We start from the raw sequence: 23,991 nt of genomic DNA, 5'->3' as shown, positions 1-23,991 counted from the left end.
ACACACACACACCACACACACACACACACCACACAGACACAGACACACCACACACACACAGACACCACACACAGACACACACACACACCACACACACAGACACACACACACACCACACGACACACACACCACACGACGCAGACCGTGGCCCTGGGCAGCACTGAACCAAGCTAAGTACCTGCAGGACAGAGCGAGGCACCTGGTGGCCCTGCCCTGGCATCCAAGGTCACAACCCCAACCCCTCGCTGCTGAGGGAGGAGAAGGCCCTCCTACTCCTCGTATGGGGTCCCCAGTCACCTCCTTCTCTTCTTCCACATCAAGACCACTATGACCAGCGTTTCACACCTTCTCACTGCTGTGCCCTTGAAACAAACCAGTATCCCTGCCCCTCCTCAACAGTCCAAGTACTGCAAAGGGTGTGCCCCGCGGCAGCGTGTCCTCACAGAGCTCTCGGTCTAAAGGGACGTGAAGGCTTACAGGGAGACAGGCCAGCGACGCACGCCGTCTAAGGCAGAGGTGTGGCCTGTAGGGCTGCGGGATCAGTGCACAGAAGGTCTCACGGGGAAGGAGCGCTCAGGGACGGTGATGATGCTCGAGTGCTCCCCCTGGCCCCCAGAGCAGCCCCTATCTCCTCATAGGCTCCTTTTTCCTCTCCAGCTCTGGCTTCCCTCCCCTCCCTCTGCATCCTCCAGGCTGAGCGGACTCCTTTCCATCCCTCAAACCACCACCAGGTTCTTGCCCAACTCCTGAGGCCTCTGTGATCCCGGCCTCCCCACCCCAACTCTACCTGCCCACGTCCACTTGACACTCAGCTCAAATGCCAATGCCCTGATGGCATGTTTTCAGATCCTCCTGACTTATACCTCCCATCCTGGGGACTCCGAATGTCTCTCAGGTCTTGACCACTGAATCTGGGGCCTCTGCCCGCAGGTCTACCCCATGGAAGACCCTCTGAGGATGAGGACTGTGCTGACTGCTCTGTCCCCTCCTCCACTAATCCCACCACCCAGCCCGGAGCCGTGAGCCCACATAGTGCTTGACACGTGGCAAGGCCTCCTCCTTCCACCAACTTGCACCCTCCTGGTCATTCAGCTCTGCCCTATTCTTGTTATTTCAGGTCCTTGTATCTTGTTGAAGGTACAACATCCCTACGACCGTGACTTACAAATCTGTACATACATGGCATACATTTTGCATCCTCTTCTGGGCTCAGCACAGTAGGTGCTAAATTACTGCCTGCTGTCTCCTGATACCCCCCAGGAAGCCCTCAGTCGGAGGGGGTGGTGGGGAGAACAGTGCACGGAGGCTTCTGGGTGCAAGGTCAACGACTGTCTGCAAATCAACTGCATCTTTTCAACAAGCCAGGATGTGTTGTGGAAATAAAAATTCAGGTCTGAATCATATAAAAAGGGGCCCAGTGTGCTTACAACGGGGTACACTTAGTGCTGGATCAAGAACACCAGAACAGAAGGTGCTTTGAAGTGTCAGATCCCATGAATTGATCAAGTGCAGGCCCAGAGGAAGCCACTGCAGAGCCCCAGCCTTTTACAACACTATGGAGAATGTGGACACGCTGGCTGTTCCAACAGCCGGAGGAGGGATGTTTGTTCTAATCACTGTTAATCACCCCAGGTGCATTTATGGGGGACCTGTAACGCTGACTTAGGGTTTGAGATTTTAAAAAAATTTCATCTTAAATAATGTAAGATTTTCCCAACCAACTGCCACGACTTCTGACCCTGCGCCCGCCCCCCCCACCCCTCACCATCTCCTCTCTCCTCCTCTCCCACAATCCCAGCACCTCTCATAGTTACTTACCCTCACGGACTGACTGCCACCCTCCCAGACCCCTCTGTCGGCCCTCTAACAAGTAAACAAAAGCTCGCCTGCACCAGCTCTGATGATCTGTGATAAATGTCTAATGGGAGCGTCTGCTTAATAAAGACAACGTCTCACTCCTTACAGCTTCTCTTCTCAAGATGTGGGACTCTTGGCTGGCAAAACAGGAGAGGCAGTGTCCACAGTGAGGACACGACTGGTGCCCCTCAGGAAGCCGGCTGTGCTGGTCAGAGAGGAGACCCAGAGCCTGCACCAGGACGTAAAGGCACATTCTGCTTCCCTCCCCGAGGACAACGCCAAACCAAAGTCAGCTGGACCACGTGGTGCGCTGAGTGCCGCCGTCGTACCCGGGTTGTGAGAACACAGCACTGGCTCTTAAATTATCTGCATCACTGCGAGTGGTAACACACAGTGGGCTGACTGGCGGCCTGGCCACAGAGCATGCTCTGAGGTGCAGAGCCTGTCCTCTTCCTCATGGATTTAACAGCAACTCAGAACTGCAGAGACAATGGTGAGCCTTTCCCTCTCCTCTAGAGAGGAACTGATGCCTTAGAAACGCGTGGTCATCAGTAACAACTGGGGCTCTAGGGCACAGAGAGCAGTGAAGACCCGCTGTCCCTCCTGTCCTGTCCCACACCACGGGCCCTGCCCCCCTCCTGCTACAGTCCATCCTTCACCAGAGGCCACGCCCACCACCATTCAGGGCACTGCATGCCCCTCTTGCCTACTTGAGACTTTATTCCTGAATAGCGCCTCTGTCTCTGTGTGTCTCTGTGTCTCTGTCTCTCCAGAACGATCAGTATTCACCTGTGGATCAGTCCTATCGGCCTGCAAACTATTCTCCAACCGGCCCATCCTGGCCCCCTGCGGTGTATAAAGTCACTTTAAATCAACACGATAGGGGCTTGATGTTTGGGGTCCTGGAACTCTTTGGTAATCTCATCAACACCCTCTCTGGAGGGTGCACTGCACTCACAGAGTTGTGCCCAAATTCTAGAGGGTTCCTGGACTGACACCCTCATCTAGGCGACAGGAGGCTTGAGTTGCTGCAGGTGGCTGGAATCACAGGCTCTGGCCAGATGGCTTCCTAGGGGTCCCAGGGAGGCAGAAAATGCCAGCTCCCCCGCCTTCTTCCCACATCCTGTTTCCCTGTTTAGTAGCCTCCTAGGTAATAAAGTCACTGTCAAGTGAGTATGACTCAGCCCCACCCCTTTCCCATCAAAGCCACCGCAGCGTCTGGGTAACCAGAAGGTTACGGCTTCTAGCACGGCGCCCACCTGCATGCTCTCTCCTCTTGGCCAGTCACAAGAGGGTCTCCTACAACCGAATGTGGAGGCCAGGGCCCCTCAGGTGGAGCCAGCAGTCCCTACCAGTCTGGCCACAGTTGGCCCGTATTACTTTTGGAACAGCCTCACCCATTTGAAAGGATCAAGCAAGTCAGCCACACGCAATGGCATTTATTACTCGGAAACACTTCTGACTCTGGGAATTTAAAATCATAACCCAGACTAACGTGGGCTTAGGGCCAGGAAGCTCCCTGGTTTCTAAGAACTCTATCTTGATTGTCCATTAACATAATCTCCAGCTAGACTATAGGCTCCTGGAAGGAGAGCTGGACCCCCAGCCAGGATAGAGCATGGGCTTGGCACATGGTGGGCAGCGAGGTCTATGCAATGCAAACAAGAGAAGCAGCCCAAGTCCGGGATCTTTTCGCTGCCCGGCCTTTTGGGGTTTACTGACGCAGCCGGATCACTTACCAGTTTCTGCCAGGGACTGTCTGGGAAGCATCTGACCCAAGGGATGACCCACAGTGCCAACTCTGGGTGGAAACTGTAACTGACAGCTTTCTAACCAGCATAAGCCCTTCCAAAGGTCAAGTGGAGGCTTAAAGAAAAATACGTTCACTTTTGGCCACTCTGCTCTGCCCACGTCTCCTGTGATAGAAAAGCCAGTGGGGCCTGATGACAAGAGGCTGCACCCACAGGTTCATCCATCCATTCCTTTCTTCCTTCCACCACTTCCCATGGAGTAACCAGCATGTAGCAGGTATCACGTGAGACAAACACCACCCAACCTTGAGCAGCTGCTCATCAGCTAACGGAGAGGGAGATACGGAGGGTACTGATGTTGACAGTGCACAGTGAGCATCTAACAGGAGCACGTGGGAAGGGGAGCGCCGGCCCTGGCTGGGCTGGGGGACACTGTGACGGAGGAGCCCACATTCCAGACAGGCCTTAAAAGGTAACAAGGTGGAAAAAGAGCTTCCAGACACAGAAGCACGGGCCACGGAAAGGTCCCACATGGTCACAGTGGGGATGGGGTGCAGAGGAGGAACGGCTGGGAGCGCGCGGCTGGAAATGAGGCAGAGATGTAAGTGCGCTAGTGTTTGGTGCAGAACTTTGAATATTCGACTATGAAATTACCTTTTTTTTTCATACAACAGGTGGCACGGCCAGCTTTCAGTTTACAAAGGGAGTGTGTGGAAGATGAAGGGGGGCGCAGAGGCCAGAGGCAGGAGATGGTTCAGCGGTCAAGGAATGCAAGAGGAAGGAGGGCCGCGGAGGCTGGGGTGAGACGAGCTGGCCACCGAGGCCCAGGGCGTGCACGCCTCTCACCAGGGGAGAAGGGGACCAGGAGGGAGCTCCGGGATACCCCGGCCTTGAAAGGACAGGCTGAGCCCATGAAGGAGTCTGACATCAAGTTCTAGTTAAGGAGAGTTAATATTTCCCCTCAAGCGTTATTTGGCAGAGAGGAGAGAGGAGAGTCAGGAAGCGTTTTAAGAAGAGCTTTGCTTCTTGGTGAAATGACTCTCTCCGGCTCCTCCAGACACACCGTCACAACACCAAATCCATCTGCTTCGCAAATGCAGTGACGGTGCCCCTCAAGCGTAGAGGCGCTGCTATTGCTGTTTTAAACTTTCTCTCACTTGTAATCTGAGGTTGTCTTCTGCTGTGAAAATACCTTGTGGAGGAAAACTACGAAGCGGCACAACTTCTAGCGGAAATCACTCATTTAAAACCTCTGATGGATCAGTACTGACTATAAGTTAGCTACTCATTTCCCCTCGGCCTCACCAGCCTGTTCACACACCACTGAACTCTCCTCTCAGGTTTGGTAACAGTGGTTCACCGGACACAGCCGCTGACAGTGCACACGCAGACACACACGGACTCACACACATGCCGGGGGAAATGTGCCTTCTCAGAGCTTAATCACCAGGCAGGGCAAGACATGGCGAGGGGATCTAGGAAATGGTGCATAGATACGTGCCATGTTGCCTTGATCAAGTGCTCTTGGAGTTCTTACTCTGCAACCTTTCCATCAGTCCAGACAAATGTTGATCAAGGACGGAAAGGGGAAAGGGAAGCAAACCAAAAATCTCAAAGGATATTCAGAAGAGTTTGGTGGGGGCAGGGAAGAAGGTGCATGTGTGGAGATGTGGACAAGTCACAGTAATTAGCATCTGGCCATGCAAAAATGCCAGGTTTGACCCCACTGCAATCACCCCGATCGATCACTTACAAGCGTCCTTTCTTTTTTGTCCACAAAGAGCTGATAAAGATTGCATAGGAATTAATTCAAATTAAAGATAGGAACAGTTCTAAATTAGAATTCCACTTACGGATGGAGTATGTGAACCCATCATTTCATAATCCGAGTCTTACTTAAATTAGTGTTGTCAGACACCTTACACCCTGATGAACAGACACTGGGGTCACTGAACTCATTCTCTAACTCTGATGGGTGGAGGCTTTGCTAGAAAAGAAACTGAGGGTCAAATGTGTCACAGCTCGGCCAGGATCTGCTCCTCTGTCTAGGGTTTTAGGACGAGGAAACATCACCACTTGATGATGGGGATGGTGGTCGTCATCGTAACAGTCCTGACACGTCTACAGCGTGGGGCTACATGCCGAGCGCTCTTGTAAGCGTGACACACAGAGTGATTCTTACTCCTCCAAACTGCCCTAGGAAGTAGGACTACTAGAGCCCTCATGCCATGGGTGAGGAAATGGAGGCACAGAGCAGTGAAGTATCGACAGCTTGCTTGGGGATTTGAGTCCAGTCTGGTCCCAGAACGGTGCGTGCTCTTCGACACTATACTATCTGTCTCTTACGCTACAGACGTTGACAACTGTGGACCGGACTCAGTCTGTCCTAAAGGAGACATAACACGCAGAGCAGTCCAACACAGTTTAAAATGCTCGTGTCTTGTTTTGTCTTAAAGTCAAGTGAAATTTTTCTAAATTAAACAAACGAAAGATGGTATGGCTGTGAGAGGTCTGCAGCTGGTAGAATTTTCCATAAAAGGTGAAAAAGATGCTGTAGACCAAGAACAAAGAAAACCAAAGTCTTTATGCTGGCAATGTAGCAGTAAAATCAGGGCCGAATTACTCCTGATGGGTTATGCGGAAACAATGTCTCCAGTGCTCAAGTAATGAGGCGAGTTTCCTTGAGACAGTCTGACACACGCTCTTCTAGAAACAGAAAATCAGGTTTCAAAACCATCTCCATTCTGCAAATTCCTAATTCTCTCTTCTTCTTTTTCTCAGAATTGTTTTTGCGAGGTTTTGTTTTCGCAGATTTATTTTCTCATGTGTACACAGATGCCCTCATCAGATTTTAACGTTCTCAGGTGATAACCTAGTTAACGGCCAGAACAATTCAGCATAATCCAATAACACGAGACTAACGGGAAGTGGGTGACTCTTTGGAGGAATTCAGCTACAGCCTTTGACAGTGGGTTCAGCAACTCACCTTAGGTTTAAATGCAATGACTTTCAAAACCATCTCGACAGTGAACACCCCGGTGAACACCATGTTCAGGATGTCCATGGCGTCATTAAACATCTTGGACTGCTCGTAGTGCTGTGGATGGAAGCAGAGGCACGGTTCTCGGGGGTCCACTCCGGACTCGCAAAAGGAGGCTCCCCAGCCCACCACCCCCTGCAGGCGTCCGTCCGCCTGCCACACGGGCAGCGAGGCAACCTCCCCGGTCCAGCCCCCTCTCCCAGTGATGCCACTGACCCTGCGAGGGCACATGGTTGGCCCCCCACAAAGCGCAGGGGGCCCTGACAAGATGAGGGTGACCAAACGATGAAGGGGAAAGACATCCACTTCCTCTGCTCGGAATAAAGGGAATCCACCCTTTCTCCCAGCAGGGTTTCTACTCAGGGCCTTGACCCAGGCAGAATGCAGAACACACCCACAGGTCTATGGACAAAAGTAGGACTCGGTTAGGATACATTATACGCCATTTAGGCCTATATCCAATCAAAGGCACTGTTATCATCTTGCCTTCGTGCTTTTCCCTACATCAGCAGAGGGTCCTCATTCATAAGGAATTCGTAAATTTAAGGAAAGGGCCAGAAAACGTACCCTTGGCTGTCTTTACACTCATCTCCCAGACAGCACTGGGAGTTGGTTTGATTTGCTCAAGTTCTTAGAGCCAGTGGGAAACTGAATCTAGACCTTGGCCACTCTTGTCCTAGTGCAATATCCACTAGACAGCGCAAGGGCTGGAAACGCTCACTATCAATACCGCTCTGTAATCCAATGTGGCCGGTTGAAGTGAGCTGCCTTCCTTGACCCCAGTGAGCCAAGAGTCGCTGTCAGGCAGGTCAAACTCAGTACTCCACGGACCAGAAGACTCCCCACTGCCACGCTGAGAGTGACTTGAGGACAGGAATGACACTCTGGGGCAGGCCCAGAGCGAAGTGCCGGACACAAATTACCCAGCATAAACTTCGTTTCCCACTTTACCAATCGACAAAGCCAGGCTCGGGGGATTTAAATAACTTGCCCCGGGTCACCCGGCTGCTAAGGAGTCAAGTCAGGATTGAAGACCCCGCCTGTTCATTTCCACACAGACAGAGCTTTAGTCCACAACCACTCCCTGGCCACAGAAGCCCACAGTAAAGGTTCACAGGCCTGCAAGCCATGCTAGGGCTCCAGAGGAATGGCATTTATGGTCACGCTGTACAGTCTCTTACGCAGAAGAGTGACTGTAAACTCCTGCCGTGGCAACTGTTAGCCAGAATGCGAGTCTGGCCAAACTACAGCCCAGACTCGTCAGATAATCAAACCCTTCCTCCTGTGAGGGGGCGGCATTCCACCCTCAGGATTTGGGGCACGGGGCTGCACCGAAGGCCCGGACGGGATCCACGCGGCTGTCTCCATTTTTACCTGCATGGCCAAGCAGAGTGTGTTGAGCATGATGAGGACAAACATCATGTACTCGAAAGGCGAGGAGTTCACCACGTACCAGAACTTGTACTGGTAGGGGTTTTTGGGGATGTATCTTCGCAAGGGACGTGCTTTCAAGGCGTATTCAACACACTGACGCTGCAAGGGCAGAAAAGAGCAACGGGGATCCTGAGCACGTCTATGGAAGAAGGACACAGTTCTCGTCTGCCCTGAAAAGCTGGCGCACGCCTACCGGGAGGGAGCGAGAACGAGGGGGAACCGCCAGCGCAACCCGCACAGGTACCACTCAGCATCACTGACAAAGGGCCCCCAGCTCCATCACCTCATGTGGTCCTCACAGCAGCCTTTGAGGGTAAGCAGAGCACCCAGTTTGCTTCCATTTCGCTTATTAAAAGACTGAGGTCCGGCGATGCGTTAAGCGGAGATGCAAAGCCTTGACCCGTGTCTTATCCCTGCCCTTTCTTGATGCTGGTGGAGTACAACTGTAGTTCTCCTGCCCAGGGAAGGAAGCCAAGTAACGAGAGGCAAGGAAATCCTCAAGAACCAGAGAGGCTGGGCTGACTCCCTGAGATTGGAGGTCCCATGGCTGCTCCAGGATGGACCCATACAAGACGCCTACCAGAAGCCAGAACGAGCATGGTAACCCTAAGTGTCTAATGGTGAGTGAGCTGTGTGTCTGTCTGAGAGCTGTAGAGGCTCAGGAGCTTGTCGTGTTCATCTTAGAACCCCCAGGACATGGTCCGTGATGATGGCCGGAGCACTGCCCCGCCCACTGATGCTGGGGCCGAGACCGGTCCACCCTTTGCAGCAAGCCCAGAGAGCCTCCAGCCCCGAAAGCCTTTTCAGAATCATACCCTACTTGCTCCTAGGCCCAGACCAGCCACAGGCTCTCTCTGTCCAGGACCTGGCCCCGCTGTGACCTCACATGCTGACTCTTGGGACCCCTGACTGGAGCCTATCCTGGACCTCGTGGTGACCTAGTTTCAGCTCTGGTTCCGCCTGGGTCTTGCCCTGACACTCTTCTTCCTTGGCGGGGGTCGGGAGGGGTGAAGAGCTGGGCCAGGCCTCCCTCAGACCGTCACTGATAAAATCCGCAGGGACGCCCTGACAACTCACAGCAATGTCTTCCTATAAACCAAGCTGTCCTCGTGTTTCCCCCAGCGGAGATGCTGCAGCCTGAGACAGACGGCCTCACCATGCACGGCGACTTCCCGCCAGGAAGCCCAGGCTGGCAGTGATTCTTGCTCTCTATGTAATCATCCAACGGAGATGGCTACTGATAGAGGGCCTGGGGGAAACTCCCAGAACAGAATCTCGATCTCACAGACTATTTTTACAGCTGAAAAAGACCTTTAAAAGTGACTCCTTAATGCCCTCAATTTAGGGAGACAGCCCAGACAGGAGGTGGAGGCGCACCCACAGTCACAGAGCAGGTGCAGGCAGAACAGGACCAGACAGGTCTCCTGGCCCCCTCGCATCATCACACGATCAGAGCCAAAGGCCCCTGCGCCTAACAGACTGGTTAAAACAAGGTGCTAGATCGAGAGAGTGATGCCAGTGCAACCTTAGTCCCAAGTTTAAAGTTAGCGACTTTCCCAGTGGTGTGATAGGGTACTTCCTCCTAAGTCAATGGTTCTCAACCAGGGCACATTTGACAATGTCTGGAGATATTTCTGGAGCGGGAATGAGGGTGGGGGGCAGAAGGTGCTACTGGAATCTAGTGGGGAGAGGCCAGGGAGGCTTCTCAACCATGCACCGCAAGCGTAACAAAGAATTATCCAGCCTCAAATGTCAATAGTCCCGAGGTTGAGGAGATAAAAGGCTATCCCTTGGGAGGGACTGTGCGAGCGTCACTGGGTGCTTCCTGGCCCCAGGCCGCACCATCCTACGTGACTCTGAGCTGTCACTGGTGGGTCATGACCACAGAAGGTGGCCTAGGTATCCTGACTTCTCACTCAAATGTCTGCGGGTAAATTTCAAAATTACAGCCTAATCTGCATCTGGGAAACTAACGCTCCCCACTGATGACTCACAGTGGCTGAGAGTGTGCTGAGCAGGGCCCAAGCCCCAGGGAGAGAGAGCAGGCGGGCACCCTTCTCTACACGCGGGAAGCTGTCAAAAGAGAAATCGGTCCCCTTTGGCTCAAGGGACAGAAGCCCGAACAGTGCGTGACTCTAACCTGATTTTTGTCCAGCTCACAGTTCTTATACTCTTTCTCCCCCTGCTCCTGAAATGTGACGATGACGAAGCCCACAAAGATGTTCATCATGAAGAACGCTACGATGATGATGTAGATGATGAAGAAGATGGAGATCTCCACGCGGTAGTTGTAGATGGGGCCGACATTCTCTCCGTTCGAGTCGATGGCCTTGTACAGCAACCTGGAGAGCAGAGGATCCGGTGAGCACCAGCGCCGCTCAGCCAGCAGCCCAGCCCCGCTAGCTTCTGACCACCTCTGTGGGCACGGACGGTCGGACCCCTCGCTGGGAGCCCACCCCAAGGCCCCGGGACACGTGGAGGTCCCTCAGGAAGCCTCTGGGGCATTAGGCCGATCAGCCCGGCACCTGGCGGAGGGAACACCTGGGATATATTTGTTGACTGATTGCTCTGAAGACTGGAAAAGATCTTACAAACATCCAATAATGCTCCTTTCTAGTCAGAGACAGAAGACAGGAAGGACGTCACATGGAAGACACTGGCGGAACTGAAAGCTGTAAACGCAAGACAACGAGCGAGCGGCCAGGGCATTTCCAAAGAACTACGAGGGGTTCCCCAAACTGAAACAAGCACTAAAATGAAATGTGCCAGGCAGAACTCTGAGCAGAAAGAGGGGCAATTACTGCAACAGCCTCCAATTCAGTGTATGCTCGTTCTGATGCAGATTCAGCCCTTCCAGGCACCCACCCGAGGCGTGCACTGTGCTAGGTGCTTTCACATCCATCTGGAAAGGTGGACATACGGTCGTCCCTGTCTTACGGAAGCTCAGAGAGGGATCTAAGTGCCAAGGTCACAGTCCTGGGGACAGAGCAGGAGTTGAGCCCACCTCGCCTGAGCCCCGAGCCCCAAGTCTGTTCATTTCCCTGCCATCCCTGGTGGCAGCTGCCACCCAGGTTTACTGAAGCGCAGTGTTTAAACCCTGAGACCACAGCTAGTGCCTCTGTGGAGTGCAGGCTCTCACTCTATGCTCCTCTTCTCGCAGGACCAATCCACCAATGAACAAGCCCCACCCCACTGTCCTTCTACTTCGCAGACACCCCACACATCCAGAGAGTCCTGCCAGCCTGTCCACCCTCCTCTGGGCACGAGAACTTGACATTGAGAACTCTATCAACATATATGTGTTCTGGTGGCAGGAGCTGGGGGGCCATCAGAGAGCAGAGCACAACAAAGGGACAAGAGCTCTCCTTTTGTATTCTACCTCCTTCCTTCTTTCCACTTTTCTTACCTCCCCCATCAAAATCCTAGCCATTCCTCAGGACCCTGTGCTGCATGTCTCTGACACACCAGGACCCTCCTGCTTGGCCGGGCTGACGACACTGACTAAACGTGGGCTTTGAGAGGGGAAACCGCATCTAGACAGCTCTGTTTCTTCCACAGGGCATAGTACAGCATGTTGCACGGAGCTGGTATCAGGAGCACACTTTATGAACGAGCCAGCGAGCGCGGCAGTGAAAGACGCGGCGCGATGGCACGTACTAGTACGTTACTAGGAGTGAATGAACAAATGAATGAACAGTCTGGGACACTCTCAAGGGCCTCTTTAGGAACAGCGTAGTGGCAGCTTTACTGATGAGGTGACACAGGAGCTGGCCTGAAAAATGCCTCTGGGGACTCCCCATCCACATCCAGCAATGCCCCCCAGGAGCCCGCTGAGAGATACCCCCCTTCCGAGACCCCAGCTTCCCAAATCCGAGAGTCCTGGCTGCCCACAGGGGTTAATCCTTTGCCTAATCAGACAGAGGAGCCCTGTGGGCCAGGAAGCGAGTGAGAAGTGGTCCAAAGTTAAAAAGTCATAGAAAAGGCCTACAAAACTGGAGAAAAGCAGCAGGACCCGCTCTCCGGGAGACACGGCTCAGCCCAGAGTGCCCGCGAAGCAGCAGGAGCGTCCCTGGGAGACACGCGGTCTTGGTACTCACGCGGGCCAGCCCTCGAACGTGGAGACCGTGAACAGAGCCATCATAGCTGAGAGGACGTTGTCAAAGTTGAAGTCGCTGTTTTGCCAGATCCTCTCACGGACCACAGGGTTATCGACATCCCCATCCTTGTAGAGGATGAAGAGCCCCCTAGAGAGGAGAGGAGGTGGGCGGTCACCCTGGCAGGATGTGGAAGCTGTCACGCTGCCCGATCCCTCCCCGGCCAGGCCACCGTCCTGAGCGTGGCACAGCCTGCGCTTCTCCGTATCATGCCCTGCATTTAGCCTACTCAACGGTTCGAATAACCGTGCAGCAACGACTAAATGAGTATCCTCCAGAGTGACCAGGCAGACACCCAGCCTGATCACAAACGAAAACTACCGAACAAGAACCATCCCTCATACAATGGCCTCAAAGTGTGCAATGAAGAACCGAAAGTTTTGGGCATGCAGAATTCCACAGGCTCTGGGAAACAAGCCCAGGCATCCTCTAATCTACATTTTAGTTTTAATCAAATTCCTTCTCTACATTTTAGTTTTAATCAAATTCCTTCTCTACATTTCAGTTTTAATCAAACTCCTTCTCTCATACTAACAATATTCCCAGTTTTCTTTCCAAAACAATTCTATAATCGCTGGTACGCAGTATTTCTCCTAGAATGCCTCTGTTTCACAGATGAGAAGGCCAACTTAGCGAGGGAAGGGAAAGCGTCTTCACGCGGCTGCTGTGCTGTCAACTCCGTGGGCGCCCCCCGCCCCAGAGCATGAACGGGGCCCCTGAGGTGCACTGCCACAGTCACATGGCCTTTGGTGCTCTCTGACTGCACCTTCTGCTGAAAAGAAACCCTCAAGGAACACAGTGCAAGCAGGCCAGCCTTGCCTGGTGACATCTCAAAAGGACAGGGACGTCTATGCTTCTAAGGTCTCAGAACTTCAGGCAATGGCCTCCGTGTCTACCTTCATAGTCTTTTGGATGCACTGGGATAAGAGGAATGAGTATATGCCACCTGCTCTCTCCTCTGCCCATTACTGTGAACGAACATATGGCCAAGATGTGGACGATGGGAGCAAGGAGAAAGAAGCATCCTGGGACCTGTCAGAAGAGGGTGGCCAGATCCTGAACTCCAGGAAGTTAAGCTTCAAGTTCTGGTTTGAGGAAATAATTGGATACGTGGCTGTAGGGGGAGCTTTTGGGGAGCATTTCATAATTGTTATTTTAGGTTTTAGTGCCCACTCTCTCCCCCAGTTTACTGATTCTATACCAAACATCAGAAGTCATCTGTCCATGCCTTAAGGGTGATGAAAAGCTTTGGAACTAGACAGAAGTGGTGCTCCCGCCACAATGTGATTGTATGAAATGTCACTGAACTGTACAGTTTGCAATGGTTGATTTTACGTTACGTGAATTTCACCTCAAAACAAAACCCTTCCACGTCTCCAGCCATGGGCTGAGCTCTCAGGCCTCTTGTCCTCCACAACAAAAACTTCTGAAATGCTAGCACGAGCGGATTCTTGAAGCTTTTTATCTGTTCTTCCAAACTCCCCACTCCCACGTTCAGGACACTCACCTGCATTCTTCGGGGTTACTTTTGGCTTCATCTGTGCATCGATAAAACTTTCCCTGGATACAAAACAGACAGACAGTCAAATGTGGGCTCCGCCTGAAGAAGACGGGCTGGGCTCCATGCTTGAAGGCCCTTCCCTGTACCTTGAAGAGCTGCACCCCGATGCAAGCAAACATGAACTGGAGGAGGGTGGTGACGATCATGATGTTGCCAATTGTCCGGATGGCCACAAAGACGCACTGGACCACGTGCTAGGGAGAGGGGGTGGGGAGGGGACAGGGGAGTGTTAGTTCCCTGTGCTATTTCAGCCACGGGGTGAACTAATACCAGCCGAGATCTTCTATGATTATATGCAATTTTATATTATTTTCCTACCTGACAGTCCCTTATGCTTCGTTTTTCAGGTGGTTATCTATGGAGTTACCCCCAGTGCATTATGGTCCCCTGGGAGGAACGCCCTGTAAGCAGGTTCCTCCTTGGCTTCCTCCAAAGCAGTGAGCTCAGTCAGAAGAAATGCCATGGGGTACAGCACTGCCTGGCACACAGGGTCCTGTACCCCATAAGACGACTTAGGAAAATGTAAACCCTCTGGCCTTTTGTACAAACTGCACAAGAATAGATTTAAAGACTAAAAGAAACCCAGAGGAACACTATTAATAATGAAAAAAGCAATGAAGTGTGAACAGTCATCAAATAAAGAAAAACCTCTTAAATGAACAAAAAATTTAAAAAATAATAACTTTTTTTCATGGAAAGCCCTTTTATTTTAAATACAGCAGTGTGTACATGTCAATCCCAAACTCCCAATCTATCCATCCCCCTACCCTTCCCCCCCTGGTAACCATAAGATCATTCTCTAAGTCTGTGAGGAAAATAATAACTTGAAAAACACTACCAGCACTTAGCAGAGGCAGCTTCATTGGTTAGAAATGTTCTTTTCAAAGGCAAAGCTCACTGGAAAATCCATCAGGCCTCAACCCAGTCCCGGCCCAGAAAAATCAGTGATGACAGCTAACCCCAACTGAAGCCAGCCCCGCCTGGACAGGAATCCAAACCTTAAGTCCTTTTGCTCTGTTGATTGCCCTGAGCGGTCTCAGAACCCTTAAGACTCTCAGGATCTTCACGACTGAGATGGCACTGGATCTACGGGAAAGAGCAGAGGAAAGCAGGCAAGCAGAGTGTATCACGGTGGTAAAATGCTGCGAGATGATTTCACTGTAGTACAACTATGGTGGGGCCACGTGAAGCAGAGCTAATCTCTCCCCACGAACCACACACGAGGGTGGGTCTCCTCCTTCCGGCCCACGCTCCATGGCCCCCCGCAATCTCAGAGACCCTGACGGGCACACAACTAATGCAGCGGAGACACAATTTAGGAGTTTGCTTTATTCTTTCCCCCTGATGCAAATGCTAGGCAGTACTTGGCTGAGTTGCGTTGGTTTGGTGGGTTTGCTAAGTTTGGAGGCCTGCTGCAGCGCCCTGGTGCTGGGCTTCTCTGGCCTTCAAGGAGTCCGCTGTTGGGTGGGAGAGATGGGCAACCGCAAGCCAGCACGTAGGTGTGACAACAGAGAGAAGGCAGCCAGGGGAACACACCTTGGGGAGTCTGGGAAGGCCCCATAGAGGTGATATCAGGTGAGTCCCGAGTGGGTATGGGGTTGGCATATGGGGGGGGCGGCAGCTGGAGGGCGCAGGCACAGCTGCGAGCTTACAGGCGTTGCAAAGATACTCGTGAGAACGCCTTTCCGAGTTGTGACTGCGTGGCTCCCTCTCACTGGGTACTGATGGGAGGTGAGGAAGAGGATTTTAACACAGGGCAGTTTCAGGCAGGGGTCCTCCCCCTTCTGAAGAGGATAGAGCCTCTCACTTCCCTTTAGTTCAGAGGCCATGTGCACACATGTGCTCTCATACGAGGGGCACTGATGGTCAGCACCTGAGCAGAGGTGCTTCAAAGTCAGCAGGAAAGCAAGGCCACCCCTGGACGCTCCCACTGGAGCCTCTGTCCCAAACCCCCAGGTACGGCAGGCAGGCAGTGTACAGCTGGGGCTGTTCCCCACCAGAAATCCCTCAATGCCATGGAAAGGTCCTGGGGCTCTGACTTGCAGCTTTGACCCCTTCTAGCTAAAAATTTTAGATGCCGGGCTTCCCTGGTGGCGCAGTGGTTGAGAGTCCGCCTGCCGATGCAGGGGACACGGGTTCGTGCCCTGGTCCGGGAGGATCCCACATGCCGCGGAGCGGCTGGGCCCGTGAGCCATGGCCACTAAGCCTGCGCGTCCGGAGCCTGTGCTCCGCAACGGGAGAGGCCACAACAGTGAGAGGCCCGCATACCGCAAAAACAAAACCAAAACCAAAACCAAACAAACAAAATTTTAGATGCCAAAAGAAAAGAGTCATAGCAGCTGATTTATCCTGGAGAGTAAGGGAAGCCTTCAATATCCAAGCTGGAAAGGCCTGAGAGGTCACCTCGTCCAACCCCTCCTGTATAGATGGGGAACTGAGATCCTGGGAGAGGAGCCCCCACCGGCCCCGGGCCCTGGACCAGCCCCTGGAGAACCCAGACAAGAGTCCAGCTGCCCTCCCTCCTAGTCTAGACTTATTTCACCTTCTTTTGAAAAAAGTATCACAGAGAATAATGAGCACAACCCAGCAGAGGGCATAAAAAGAGAAACAGAAACACAAGAAAGGATGAGTTGTCCCAAGGCTTTCTGGCTTGGGCACAAATTAAGCTTTCCCAGATAACCGAACGCCATAATTAAAACGATGCCTAGGCTTTGTGGATTATGTTAAGATTCCTCACATAGACCTTCCTGCCCAACAGTCCTGTACACACACGTTCACACATGCCCCAGAATACTTACTGGATCCCAAATGACACCAGAGACACCCCAACGACCAGCATATCCAGTAAGTTGAAGTAGTTCCTGCAGAAAGCCCCTTTGTGGAGGAAAGCTCCGAAAGTCGTCATCTATAAGCAGAATCATGAGGGATTTAGAGTTTTGTTTTTCTTTTCTCTCTGCAAAGGAAAAGAAACCTGGGCTCTTTACAAAAGCTTGAGCAAAGTGTGACTTTATGAACAAGTGTGCATTAGGAAGCCAGAAATGTAAACCAACAGGGCAGCGCAACTGAATGCTTTGTTCAAAAATGGAAAAGGGGCAGCTGATTTCCTATACATTTTAAAAGAGGAGAGCAATTATTTCACTGGACATTATCACAGTGAAAACACATTTCAATTATGAATATATCGCTGGCACGTCCAAAGGCTCTGTCTCAGCAGAGAGTCCACTTGACCAGGTTTGTCAGGATGTAATCACTGCCCAGACAACCTGGCTTCCCCACAAAATGCCAGTTCCGGCCCTTCTGAGACCCCAGCAGAGCCCACATTGCTCCAACCCAGACTTCCCAAGTGGGGCTAGAAGTGCCCGAGCCCCGGGCTCACACGCTCCGTTGATATAGAAACGTGCATGGTTTGCCCAGGCCCCGTATTGCTCCTAACGGCCCTTACTGATACACCCCTTTTAAAGGCTCCTCCAAGCCCAGCTACTCTAGCGTGTGCCAGGTGTGGCTCAGACGCCATCACCTGCTAAGTCACGGCCCCGAGTACCCGGAGCCCACACCGCAGGTTCCCCACTGAGCTTCCTGAATAAGGAGCTTAGTGAGGAAGTGCTCCAGAATAAAAACTGCAGAGTACATGGAGTTACTGCTTCTTTAGAAAAACAGATGGGAGAGGTTTCAGATGAGTACAGGAGAGGAGAGGCAGAGCTGGGAGCTAATTATACTGGCCCATGTTGAACTGCCAATAATTAACCCTCTTTAACCTACAAAAAAAAGGCCACTTCAGATGGTTTAACCCCGTATCCAAACAGCCTTCCAAATCCTCCCCAGGCCACCAGGAACCACTCTTTCGACGTCAGCTGCTTCTCAGAGATTCTGCATTTTCTGAGTCCTTGTTTTAGCTCATTTTCCACTCTATGAGATACTTTCAAAATGAGAATTGATTTGGAAGATTTAAGTCACTGAGGCAAATCTATTAAAATTGAAAAGCAATAATTGTGGGGTTTTTTCTTTTAAATAAACCTGTATCTCTTTGCCCTAAATGCACTGAACAACTTAAAAATGTGGAAAGTAAAACCTCAATTAACCAGGCTAACAGGCTAAAGATAACATTTTCCTGTTCAGTTTGAGGAGAAGCAGAGGCCAGGTGAGCGTACGTGCACCCCACGCCCTGGGCCTTCTGCTCCAATGCCCATCACCGTGGAGACGGAGGCAGACTCTGCTCACTGACCCAGGCAGCATCTCACTTGGGACAACCGTCAACCAAATCTACTGGCCTAAAGGCAGGAAAATGAACTCAAATGTCTAGAAGATTTTTAACAAGGGTTTAAACAGAGGTTGGTTGGTGGGTTTTGTGCTAGTATTTTCATTAACCAAACAGAAAAAAAAAAGGAGAGAGAGACCATAACTAAATACCCTATTGCCTGGAATGTTAACTGAGGTTTCATTTTACAGAAGATTTTGTAAAGAGCCCAAGTTCCACGGTACATTTAAAATACATATTTTTTTCTTTTTTTTTGTCCTGAGATGCACACACAAAATCCCCAACATGGTTTAAAGAAACTGTGGTTCCAAGACCTCATTTCCCAGCTTTTCTCTCCACTAGGAGATGACTGCCCTGACAGTTGTCCCAGGCCACGTTGTCCCAGCACTGCGAGGACGCATGCCCCTCAGCAAGTCTGGCGTTCTGGGCTCTCCGCTGTGGGTCTCCAGACCTCTGAGTACATAGGAACGAGCTCTCCCCAGGGTGACTTCACAACCAGTGCACAAACCACATGCAGCAATGGCGACTGGCAACTCATGCATGGGCAGTACATTCCGGGCCCCCTGTCCAGAGGGTGCTCTTTCCGTTTGTGTAAATGTAAGCCCATCCATTAAAACAGATATATCTTAACACAAAGAGACCCACATTATCTTGCAAATCCTGTTGCAAGAAAATAGTGTGTTACTCTTTTAGGGAGCACTGAAAACATAATGCAGTCAAAGAAATGAGAAGAGAGACATTCCCTTCGCAGGAGAAATGCTTTTCCTCCGACTTTGATGTCAAGAAGGGTGGAAGAAAGTTCACACATAGTATTGTATCTGTTATCAGTTGACACATTTCAGAGGACATTAAAAAAGGAGCAAAATATAATTCCCAATCACTATTAGGAAGCCAAAGGAGCTCCTACATGCATTCAAAGGTTAAAAAGAAACAGCAAAAACAAGTTGAATGGTTACAGGAAAAAAATCCTTTGGTTAAAAAAAAAAAGAAGAGCGGAGCTTGATCACAGAGGACAAAAACTGAAAATAGCCAAAAGCACGTCACGCGTCTTGGCCGTGTGTCACACACAGGAGCAGGCCCCTGAAACACACTCCTGTGGCACCTGTTACCTTCAAAACGATCTCAAATGCAAAAGTACCAGTGAAGACATAATCTGCATAACCTAGCATCTGGAAGGTAAACAGAGAATTGCCACCGTTATTGCTACCGCTGCTTTAGAGTACGCGAGGATCAATGAAAAAGCCATTACCTTCAACAGGATTTCAACAGTAAAGATGGCTGTGAAAGCATAGTCAAAGTAACCCAGTATCTGCAAGGCACAACACGTGGAGATGAGAAAAAGGCATCTGGACAAACCCCAGCAGCTACACGCCCACAAGCGGTCAGAGACCCGCTCTCCCGGGATATGCCTGCCACCCTGGAGGAAAGTGCAGACATGCTCAAAGGGCCCCACCTTGGTCCAACCAAGAACTTTGGGGATACTTACCTCCTGTAAGCACTCCGGGTGACCGTCCCCCGCCCCCCGGCCCAGCCTCGTGTTCTGGGCAGACAGAGGCTCACTTATGAAAGCACTATGCTGATAAGTAACTTGTGGCACCAGATAAATTAGTCTCACACACATTTTAGATTTTTAACTGCCTTTTTGGTAGAATGAAATATGCTGTCATTCAGCTGAACTTTGGATTGGAGGGAAAATGTAAACAAAGGTATTAGTGGCACCAGATGGGGCCACGTGTCCCCTCCAATTCCAGCCCATTCAATCAGGGAGCAAACGTCCTTCCCCCACCGATGTGCCGGACTGGAGAAACCTGCAAGGAAGAGTTTCACTTATCATCTTCCTCCTGCCGGCTGCTCTGCATCTAACACTGCTCTCTCTCTCAAGGCAGGTGTTTTCCTTGCTGGGCCCATTCAAAGAACGGACTGACTTGGCCTCTGAATGATGGTCCAGGCCACTTTATCAGCATTCCTGAGAATACCGTCTCCTTTCCAAGCAGTGGAGTCCTCCTACCCCTTCAGGGGTCCCTGCTTCTCCTCAGAGCCATGGGGGCCGAAGGGCAGGCAGGTGGGCAGCAGTGGGGCTGTCTAAGGCTGCCCACAGAGACTCCTCAGCCACGAACACAGCAGCCGAGACTCTGCCACTGGGAGAGGCCGTCCGGGCTGCTTACCTGCAATGACAACTGGGCTCTGTGGTTTGGGGGAACTGAAGAGAGTGGCCCTGGAAGATAACCCGTGAAGCCTACCCAGGCCAACTCCGTTCATTTCACAGAGGTGGATGCTGAAAACGGGCAGCTGCTCAGGCCACGCGGCCAGTCTCTGCATCGCTGAGCGGGAAGCCAGGCCTCCGATGTGTCAGTCCAGAGCCGCGGGCCCTGCTGTGTCCGTGTGGGACCCACCCCAGGGGAGTCCTTACTACTGTTCCACTAAGGCGAGGACCTCTGTTTCAAAGGCAGCCCTCCTCGCTGAAGTTCTCTCTCTTCAGACAGCATTATTCATTTCCCAAACTGTTTCCATTTGGGGATTTATAAATTTTACTGGAACCCTTCTGTGTATCTGTGTTTCCGGCCAGGCAGTGAAAGGTCTTTCCCAGTACACTACCAAGGCTGCCCACAGGGAACCCTGTCCCTCCTCCTCAGCCCCTCCGAGGTCGCAGCAGGGCTGTGCCTGCTGAAAGCACGTGGGTAGCCAAGAATGACACAGCTGCCGACGAGCCAACAGCTCAGCCTGGTACCCGGGGTCAGAGCCCTTGGAGGCAGGGTGTTCTTTCCTCACTCTGCCTCCTTTCTCTTTTTCACTAATGAATCAGCTAAGGTTTTTTAAAAAAAGCACTGCATGATATTAGTTATATGACGTGTCTAAAGTAGTGAAGCTCGCAGAGAGAAAGCAGAATGGCGGTTGTCAGGGGCTGCGGGAGGTGGACATGGGTAAAGTTCCTGTCCTACAAGGTGAGTGAGTTCCAGAGATCTGCCATCCAACATGGTGCCCAGGGTTAAGGATACTGTCTTGTATCCTTAAAATTTTGTCAAGGAAAATCTCATGTTAAGTGTTCTGACTACAGTCAAATAAAAACACTGTGGTATTTTAAAAGCAAGACACACATACATATGTACATCTATTAAAAACGAACAATAACATTCTTGCGAAAAGTTGCAGGGAAATGAACCCATGGGGAAGTAATTACAATAAAAACTTAGAACGTGAGGCCCGCATGTAAATTAACTCTTTGTCAATCTGTGTTCTAGGACTAGCTTCTGACCTAGTCCATCACATAATGGTATTTTTTTCCCAAACAGCTTTTCCCCCTTGTGTCTCATCTTTAGGATGGAACCAGGGACACTGAGGGCCTTGTTGCATCTGAGTGTTTAGACAGCCTCGAGAATCTTAACAAAAGCCCTAACCTCTGAGTACAGATTGGGACAGGCTCAGGGCCTTCATCTTTACATCACCCACGCATGCTTTGAGGGGAAGATCCTTTAATCTTTGTATCAGGGTGCTCGAGTTTCAGCAATCTGATAGATTGGGTTTGCCAGGCTTCAAACCAAGAGCACTGGAAATGAAAAGACAGCACAGGGCTTGGTTGTCACAACTGAAATCGTGGGACACTGATCTGGTGATTCGTCTAAATCCACAAATCTCTAAAAATCTCTTGTACAGAAAGAGGTACCAACCAGGCAAGGCAGCGACCCCTGACGGCCTCGCACACTTGCGGGCCTCCTTCCCCGGGCAGCTTTCTGGGCGATCATCTGAAACTACGCTACGGTATTGAGGCCGGGCAGTCAACAGGCTACCGTCCTCTGAAGCTGTCTTGCCTCTGGACTGTTCTCAGTGCTGACAGCTGACCTGCTGAGACTGAATTTCTCAGGCAGGAAGTGATTTAGGTACCAGTCTCTGCCCAACATCGATGCTGGGGAAGGGAGCCAGCCCTAAATTACGAAACTGATTACAAATACAAGACTAAACCCTCTGCTTGTTTTCTTTGTAAAGCCACCTCCTGCCCCAAACTAACCAAAACTTAGTTCTTCTCCACTGAACCCTTCAGGTCCACATCTGTCATCTCCCTAACTTGTATTTCTGGTCAGTAACAGAACCAAGTAGCTTTGCGCGTTTAAGTCTTCCTGCCAACCCTACATAAGAGCTCCCGGGCATGAGACACACCTGCTTTCAATTTTACTTTCTCTCCTGCTGGACGCTGCCACCAGGCGGGAATCTCAAAATAGGTGTGCATGTGAATTGGACCAGGGAGGGGGAAAGAGGGACCAAAATGCTGGCAGCGAGGAACGGAGAGGTAGAGGAGCGGAGCCCCTGAAAATACTCAGTTATCGCAGAATATTTGAAACGAGGTGTAAAATATTTGATTCAAGAAAGGTTTGTGCCCATAAAACAAAACCTCTCTGGCACTGACAAACCTGAAACAAAATGCCTGCAGGTGAACAAGAGGCCCACTTGAGCTTTTGCCCTCATGGCCCCTGCAGGCCCTGCACGGACGCGGCCTCTGCCCAAGAGCTCAGCACCAACCCGGGGAGCCCCGCCCTGCCGTCCTCGCTGGGGGCTTACAGTGTTCCGGAAGGAGTGGCTGCGGATGGGGTCCTCGGCGGCGAGGGCAGCGCTGCTCAGCATGATGAAGACGAGGATAAGGTTGGTGAAGATGTGGTGGTTGATGAGCTTGTGGCAGCCCACGCGGATCCTGCGGGGAAAGCCGCCGCATGGACACAGCCCCAGAAGGGCCCTCAGCACACTAGGGCCACTCCGCGTTGACGAACCAGGTGGAGGACAGCTGTCCCTGTGCCGCCCAAGCCCCGACCCAGCAAACGGACCCACCGGACCATCAGCCCCTGGAAACCCCAGGATGGCAGACCCCAAGTGTTCTGTACGGACACACCGCAGAGACCACTCACTGAGTCCTTAAAAGGGTGGACACTGTCCTTCTAAAGGTGAAGAGACTGAGGCTTCAGCCTGTGAAAGAACGTTCTTAAGGCGACCCAGCTATGGGAATTCCCCGGCGGTCCAGTGGTTAGGACTCTATGCTCTCACTGCCGAGGGCCCAGGTGTGATCCCTGGTCAGGGAACTAAAATCCCACAAGCCGAGCAGTGTGGCCAAAAAAAAAAAGGTGACCCAGATAGTAGGGACCAGGGGCAGATTTCCAATCCAGGTCTGAGGGTGACATATCCCCTCCATAACATGAAGCCCAGCTGCTCCCTTTCCCTGCCTTGGAACAGAGACCAAGGTCAGAGCTCACGCCAACAGCTCAAAAAGAATGGAAGCAATCCCAGCAGTTGGGCTGTATCAGAACATGGCCACGGTAAGTGAGGCTTGGTGCAATCTCCCGTTATGTGGAGATTCTGTCATAAGTGCTATTTTTGCAGGGAGGAGGGGGAGTCGACCCACAACAAGTACTTCTGAGAAAGTCAAGTGAAAGTTACACCATCATGCAAGAACCTTAGAAGGATGCTACCGCGTGTGCCCAGCACCCCCAGCCCTGGCTCTCACAATGGCTCCACAGGCCATCAGAGCCTTTCCTGACGCCCCTGATGTCCCATGGGCTAGTTAGTTAGTGCCTGACTTCCCTTAGCCTCAATGTTTGACTTTAGAATTTAAAGATTATTTTTGTCTATAGAATACATGTAGGTTTTCCTTTGAAAGGTTTTTTTCACTTTAAAAACTGGAGTCCATTTTATATGAAGGTGACCCCTTGCTTCAAATCTTCCCTTCTGGGGCTGCTTAATGCTGGGATGTGGTCCCTGGAGGGCCTGCAAGCCATCAGCAGCTAGGGAAGGCCTTCCAGTGCTGTGAGGGCAGGAGTGCTCAAAGCTTTGGGGGGAAATCAATCCGTTCCTCCAATATAGGCAGACGTAATGAGCTGTAGATGTCAGTGAGTCAGCTGAATAACTTTTTAAAAGAGATACCCAAACTGTCAACGGTGATGAGTGATGAAGACTACCAC

At 51.5% G+C, this 23,991-nt stretch overlaps 1 protein-coding gene across 2 annotated transcripts in view; it reads right to left on the bottom strand.

The window, feature by feature from the left end:
• Positions 1-23,991, bottom strand: part of CACNA1D (calcium voltage-gated channel subunit alpha1 D) — a 317,329-nt gene that overhangs the window by 49,782 nt on the left and 243,556 nt on the right. For both annotated transcript variants that reach the window (XM_027121102.1, XM_027121103.1), the window contains 10 exons: positions 22,604-22,733; positions 19,302-19,361; positions 16,596-16,702; positions 14,796-14,883; positions 13,884-13,991; positions 13,744-13,796; positions 12,180-12,326; positions 10,223-10,424; positions 8,023-8,181; positions 6,595-6,705 (listed from right to left, as the gene is read on the bottom strand). In XM_027121102.1, coding sequence (XP_026976903.1) covers positions 6,595-6,705; positions 8,023-8,181; positions 10,223-10,424; positions 12,180-12,326; positions 13,744-13,796; positions 13,884-13,991; positions 14,796-14,883; positions 16,596-16,702; positions 19,302-19,361; positions 22,604-22,733 — 1,165 coding nt within the window. The remainder of the gene's footprint in view (positions 1-6,594; positions 6,706-8,022; positions 8,182-10,222; positions 10,425-12,179; positions 12,327-13,743; positions 13,797-13,883; positions 13,992-14,795; positions 14,884-16,595; positions 16,703-19,301; positions 19,362-22,603; positions 22,734-23,991) is intronic.

Source organism: Aethalodelphis obliquidens, unplaced genomic scaffold (genome assembly GCF_003676395.1).
Source record: "Aethalodelphis obliquidens isolate GAN/ISIS:26980383/991018 unplaced genomic scaffold, ASM367639v1 scaffold22, whole genome shotgun sequence".
Classification (NCBI taxonomy): Eukaryota; Metazoa; Chordata; class Mammalia; order Artiodactyla; family Delphinidae; genus Aethalodelphis; species Aethalodelphis obliquidens.
The sequence above is the reverse complement of the archived record's forward strand: the minus strand, read 5'-3'. Positions and strand labels throughout refer to the sequence as shown.